The sequence below is a fragment of the Myotis lucifugus genome, unplaced genomic scaffold (assembly GCF_000147115.1).
Source record: "Myotis lucifugus unplaced genomic scaffold, Myoluc2.0 scaffold_34, whole genome shotgun sequence".
Classification (NCBI taxonomy): Eukaryota; Metazoa; Chordata; class Mammalia; order Chiroptera; family Vespertilionidae; genus Myotis; species Myotis lucifugus.
The window spans coordinates 8,859,320-8,866,335 of NW_005871082.1; the positions used below are offsets into that span (position 1 = coordinate 8,859,320).

Here is a 7,016-nt window from a genome sequence, read left to right on the forward strand (position 1 = left end):
GAAGGCAGAGCTTGCTGAGGAATTGGATGTGGATGAGAGAGAAACAGGACTCAGGTAGGTTTGGGGCCGGTGAATATGGTGTTGCCATCTGCCAACACGGGGAAGAGGGAAAAGCAGGCCTGGGGGCAGGAAGCAGGAGAGCACATTAAGAGTTTGGTTTTAGACAAATGTGAGGTCCTCGGAGGTAGCAGGTGGGGATGTCGATGAGGCGGGAGGATGTGTCAATCAGGTGCTCAGGGAGGAGACGGGGCTCGATGGGAAACCAGACACACTTCCAGCACAAAAATGCCGTTTTTCAGCCCGAGGCCAGGTGAATCCCCCAGGAAACGAGCGGATGGAGATGAGGTCTGAGCATTAAACCTCAAAGGTGAGTGAGAAGAAACAGCCTAGAAAGAGGAGAAGCAGGGGAGGTGGGGTCCTGGCAGCCAGGGAAGAACAGGTGCAGGAAGGAAGGGTGGTCAGAGGACAAGTGCTGCTGGAGGGTCAGGTGAACGAACAGAAATGACCACTGGGTGAGGGTCGCCGTCCCTGGGACAGGCAGAGTCAATGGTGCGGCAGCTTCGTGGAAACAGGCTGGGAGGAAGGAGAGAAAGCAGGTGCACACAACTCTTTTGAAGAAATTTGCTTCAGCCCTAGCCGGTTTGGCTCAGGGGATAGAGCATCGGCCTGTGGACTGAAGGGTCCCAGGTTTAATTCCGGTCAAGGGCACATGCCTGGGTTGCAGGCTTGATCCCCGTAGGGGGTGTGCAGGAGGCAGCCAATCAATGATTCTCTCTCATCATTGATGTTTCCATCTCTCTCTCCCTCTCCCTTCCCCTCTGAAATCAATAATATATATATATATATATAAACACACACACACACACACACATATATTTTTTTTTTAACAGAAAAAAATTGCTATAAAGGAGAGCAGAGACATGACGCCACGGCTAGGAGCATGTGGCATAAAGAAAAAAGTGTTTTAAGATGTGAAATATTACAGCACGTTTATATGCTGATGGCAATGATCCAGTAGGGGGCAGTGCATGTAGGTTAAGAAAACTACGTTAGGCAGAAGGGCCATAAATTCTTCACATGACTTGAAAAGCAATAATCCCTAATTACACAAAATGCTGATTAAAAAAATAAAAGATATTCACTTTCTAACTTTCAAAAATCAGAATGATTCTAGTAAATGGGTAAAAGAAATCTTACAGGCATATCTGTAGTAATTAGAAGTTGGTCCAAAGCAAAATAAATTGTAAAACTTTGAGAAATATCATTTTAACATGCAAAAGCCAAGAGTTTATCATAAAAATGCCATTTAAAATATCATATTTCATAAAACTGGCCTTTCTAGATGATGCAATACAACTCAAGATGAAAATGTCTAAACTTATTCTTTTCTCCAATTCCCACGAGCAGGATATACTTACAGGCTGCACTGGTTTAGTCTGTAAAATTTGTGCCTCGCCACACAGAGTCTCCACATGTATTTTGCTGTTTCCATGTCTTCCTAGTAAGTAAAATATGCATAAAATAGATGAAAGCACATTCACAACGTGATACAGAGTTTATCTGGGGACAAGACGTAATTATGTCAAGTCACTTTTAACACACTGGGACTCTTTCATTTTCCAATACTGTGTCTTCACAGGAATGTGAAGGATAATTAGGATTTAAATTATGAAGACAAAAAAAAATCTATTCAAACAGTGTGATTCTTGTATTAAACAGCTTCAAAATGACTTAGAAATTTAAAAATTATGAAAATGTCAACTTTCCTTTTGACAAATAGATAACTCAAAGACATTTTTATTTTTTTATTTTTTTTAAATATATTTTATTGATTTTTTACAGAGAGGAAGGGAGAGGGATAGAGAGTCAGAAACATCGATGAGAGAGAAACATCGATCAGCTGCCTCCTGCACACTCCCTACTGGGTATGTGCCTGCAACCAAGGTACATGCCCTTGACCGGAATCGAACCCAGGACCCTTGAGTCCGCAGGCCGACGCTCTATCCACTGAGCCAAACCGGTTAGGGCTCAAAGACATTTTTAAACAAAACATTTGACTCAGTGACTCAATACTGCCATGTGTCAAGGGAGCAAAAGCAAATACCTGTGAAATGATCTTTCTACAGAGCCATTCACTTAATGGAAATTAAGATATTAGGGCTCACTTTCTCCCCTATGTAGGTGCTTAAATTTAGTAGTTATCTAAGGATTCATTCAACAATATTCACTGAGCAATTACTTTTGTCAAATGCACTATTATGACAAAACTACCATTATGTAAAATGTTATAAAATTGTACACTTTATAAAACTGTAAAATATTATCATTTTAATGCCACCCACCCCCTCCTCCCCCAAACACACACAGAAACGCTAATGTGTTAACTTTCAGGAAAAACATTCCATGCTATTCCTACTGCCCACTCACCGTTTGAAACTGGATGGTCTCCTCTTTACTCGCCAGCTCTAAGGCAAAGAACGACTTATTGTGGGACATGTTAGCAATATCGTGCCACCTAGAGAACAACAAACAGAAAATGGCAATGTGAGTGCTCATGCGTACACCAAGGAGGTGGGACATATGATTTCCATGTTTGAGCTTGATACATAAATTAATATTTGATTGTCTTGGAAATAAAACAGTTGTTTTAATCCTCTAGCATGCATTTTCTAATTGAAGTGATAACACATAGCCGCAAAAAGTAAGTGCAGGTATACTAAACAAGGCCAGAGAATGCTTGAAAATGTAAAATGTATTTATCCCCATTTGTCAGACTAGTTAGATCAAAGATCCCTATATTAGCTGGTTGCCAATGACCCCTTCCTTCATTCAGCAAACATCTTACAAAGATGCATTATGGCAAGGTCAGAACTATGTTAGGTCCCAGGGACACCAAGGTCAGTGGGGCTCAGTGCTTCCCTAGAAAGGCACACACCTGGGTTGCAGGTTCGCTTCCCATTCCGCGTGCAAGAAGCAACCAGTAGATGTGTCTCTCTCACATTGATGTTTCTTTCTATCTCTCCCTCCCTCCCTCCACTCCCTCCCTCCCTCCCTTCCATTCTCTCTAAAAAGCAATGGAAAAAATATCCTCAGGTGAGGATTAACAAAAAAGAAAGAAACAGCCCTAGAAACCAGAGCTCATATGAAAAATTCACATCAAAAAAAGAACGCCTCCATATGGGAAGAAAGGGACGCATTTTTAAGAATTTCCTAAGTCGAGCCCCATTACAAGCACTATTTTCTGCACATCTGGCTTTGAAGAAAGCGGCGTACAAAAAGCACCTGGCAGTGAGGTGGTATTTTACCCTCGGAAGGGCGTATTTCCATCTCCTACTGAGACCTGGGGAGATACTTATGAGCAATATAACTAACATCGAAACTAAAAAGTAGCACCAACAGGAGCCACAGAAACTGCACAGAAAGTTGTAAGAAAAATACCGAAATATCACAGGAGGCCCTTTCCGTTCTTTGTGTTTTCACAAAAAGATGGCCTCCCAGAACAGGACTCCCGATGGGAAAATGTCGGCTGGTCTCCTGGCCTTATTCATGCAAAGGATGAGGGAACATGCACCCGTTCCCTGAACCTGTTTCCCAGACATGAAATGCTTGGAAGACTCACAGGATAACTATTCTGAAGGGGGAAAGTCTGAAAGTTATGAATGTGTCGTCTTGTAAGCATATGTGGATATAAGAAGAGATGGACCCCTTAAGGAACTCTCTCAAGAGCATTCAGAGAGCCCTAGCTGGTTTGGCTCAATGGATAGAGCGTCAGCCTGCGGACTGAAGGGTCCCAGGTTCGATTCCGGCCAAGGGCATATGCCTGGGTTGCAGGCTCGATCCATGAGGAGGCAGCCAATCAATGATTCTCTCTCATCATTGATGTTTCTATCTCTCTCTACCTCTCTTTCCTCTCTAAAATCAATAAAATATATTTTTTGAAAAAAGAGCATTCAGAGAACTGCAAATCAGGAATATGTTTGCTGCGTCACCTTGGCCACAAGGACCTCAGCTTTGAAATGTCCGGAACTTTGCACGATGTCGGCCTTCGCACAGCAGGCCACCCTGGGCTTTCCCCGCGATCCTCCATCCTCCGGGAATCGCTGAGACTAATTTTGGAAAGCCCCGGCCTCCGCGTCCCACTTACCTTCGCAGGGTAGCTCTCTTCTCCGTAGCCTTCCATCCTCTCCACCTCCTGCATGTACAGCATTTCCGCCTCAGGAGCTGCGAGCCCTCTGCAACCCAAACGATGTCAGTGAGATTAGCCACAAAACTAAAAACAAACAAACAAAACCACGGAGCTTTTCTAAAACACTACATATGGATTTGGCCTAAAACAGTATAAACATTTCAAGTTTCTAAGCATCTGCCATCGGTTATATCAATCCAATATTTACTGAAAATTGGCTACATGCAAAGCATGGTGCGGCACACTGAGGTTAGTTATGGAAGATCTTCTCCCTGCGCTTTAGACAGGCGAGGGGAACGCAGGGAATAAGACAACCCCTGGAACATCTTTGGGAAAAGCTAGGATTCTTTCCAAACCACTGAGTAACTGCTTATTATCCAAACTATCAGGGGATACTAAGCATCACGTGCTCAATGCCAAATTATAAAAGTGCGGAAAGTAAGAGTTAGGACAGTGATTCCCAAAGTGGGCGCTACCGCCCCCTGGTGGGCGCTGCAGCGATCCAGGGGGGGCGGTGATGGCCACAGGTGCATTTGTTTTAACTTTTTTTGTATTACCTTTCTATTCTGAGTTCAATAAATAGTTTCATAATTTCAAACTTCAATGTTTCTAATTTACACCTTTCTTTACTATATTTTACGAAAAAGGTAGAAACATTAATACATATATCTTTCTGTTTAATTGCTATTAAAATTTTAAAAAAATTAATTTCCAGGGGGCGCTGAGTAATATTTTTTCTGGAAAGGGGGCGGTAGGCCAAATAAGTTTGGGAACCACTGAGTTAGGAGGACGGAAATCCTTTTTAGCTCCAGTGACACAATTACAAGGATGGGTAGGTAGGAAGGGGGTGTGGGCAGCCAAAGTGCTCAGCTGCATGGGGACTTGCCTCTCCAGCCTCATCTTCGCTGCTCCCCCACACCCACAGGGCACCCCACACCTCAGCCATCCCCAACTCTGCCTTTCTGTGAATACACCACGTTCCCTCAGGCCCTGGGCCTTTGCACACACTGATCCCTCTTCCTAGTAGACCTGTCACTCACCTGTGCACCTCTCCTTCAAGGCTTGGCCTCTGTACCCATCACTCCTCCTCTGTCACCTGCTATGGTCCCCGAGTCTAGGTCAGACATCCCCGCTCTACACAAACCCACCACATTCTGTGCACATTTCCCACTGCTCCCACATTCCATTCTTACTATTCTAACTGCCTGCTGGTGGGTTGTCCTGCCTACCCCTTAGACTGCAAGGCAGGAAACGCATCCTCTGATGGCAGGGGATTGTCCAACTTATCTCTGTGCCACTACATCTTTTAAGGGGATGCACAAATGAATGACTGAAAGTAACAAAAGGCGATGTAGGCCTGAGGGATTAATTGTGCTGGGAGGGGGGGGGGGCGTGCATGGTTCATTTCGGGCAGAAGGTAAAGCTGGAAAGGCAGGATTTAACCAATTCATAGGAGGCCTTTAATCCCAGGGGCAATGAACTCAGACTAGTGAAGAGCAAAACCAAGTTCATGAGCATCTGAGAAGGGGGGTGAGGGGGAAGAAGAGAGGAAAGTGATGTTTTAGGAAGATTAATCCTTTGTGAGCGACTGTATGGATTTGAGTGAGGGGAGACCAAAGGTTATTTTTAATGGGGGGGGATGAACAATAGGTTATAATTAGACAGACCTGGGTCCAAATCCCACCTCTACCTCATGTAACTTTGGGCAAGTTATTTAGTCTTTCTGAGCTTGGCTTCCCCAATCTGTAAGGAGATAATAACATTGACTTAAAGAGTGGTTATAAGAATGTAATGAGATATCACATACTTGGAACCGTGCATCTGGTTTAGAATGGAGACCTAGCATTCTCCAGGTGAGGGTTTTTCTTACAACAACGCGTACAGATTCACAATCCAAGAACGTCATTGTCTACCCGGGACGGTAGGTCAGGGCAGTAAGCACCGTAGCTCTTAGCACAGCTTCCCCGGAGGACAGAGATACAGCTTCCAAAGGTGCAGAGGAGAAAAACCCTGTACCTGCTGCATCACATATGAAAAAGAAGCCCCTCCAACCTTGAACTGACCTACACAGGACTCGGTTAGCGCCAAACCTTTCATACTCGGGGTGGAGGATGGGCACCCTTTCAACGTTCTCAGCCTCCTCGTGGGGACAACATGGATAATAGATGAGGTAATATGGTAAGTGCTTGGACCAGCACGCGGCACAGTGAGTGCTATGAAAATGCGGGGACTCTCAGGAGGGGTAGCGGTTGCAGCAGCAGCAGCGTTAAGTGCCGAATTTCACTGTGTCAACACACATTTCAAGTTCAAACAGGCACTGGCTCCATACCATTGCCCTGTCTTATTTTCTTAGCATTACCTGTATTTCTGATGCAGTAAGGCCACCTTTTGGGTTGCTTCTTCCAATACCTTTTCATCTTGTAACCAGCCCTGAAGAAAACACACAGCAGTAAGTATGTACACAAGTCACCCCGATTTCTCAGGAAGAATCGTTGCTGCTGACTCTACCCAACTCTCGTCGCCAACAGGCAGAAGCAGGGCTGGTAGGAATGCGAGGGAGCTTGGCTTCAGCACGTCATCATGGTCTCCCTAAGGCAGTGGTCGGCAAACTGCGGCTCACGAGCCACATGCGGCTCTTTGCCCCTTGAGTGTGGCTCTTCCACAATATACCATGTGAGCAAGCGCACGTAGGGCGCGGTCTGAGACTTACAGGCTTGGCCCAGTGGGTGGCCGGTAGTATGACACCCGCGCTCACGCGCTGGCAGAGCAGCCTGTCAGAAGAGAACCACTTCCAGGGGGACTCCGTGACAATTTTCCTGCCAAGGGAAAG

The 7,016-nt window shown here is 45.1% G+C and overlaps 1 protein-coding gene across 1 annotated transcript in view; it reads right to left on the reverse strand.

Annotated features, from left to right (window-relative positions):
- PTPN21 (protein tyrosine phosphatase, non-receptor type 21) overlaps positions 1-7,016 on the reverse strand; it is a gene marked incomplete at its 5' end in the record, with an annotated part of 66,845 nt that overhangs the window by 29,923 nt on the left and 29,906 nt on the right. Inside the window, 5 exon segments of the mRNA XM_006086986.3 lie at positions 1,419-1,498; positions 2,428-2,515; positions 3,439-3,539; positions 4,145-4,232; positions 6,546-6,616. Of these exon segments, the coding sequence (XP_006087048.1) occupies positions 1,419-1,498; positions 2,428-2,515; positions 3,439-3,539; positions 4,145-4,232; positions 6,546-6,616 (428 nt within the window).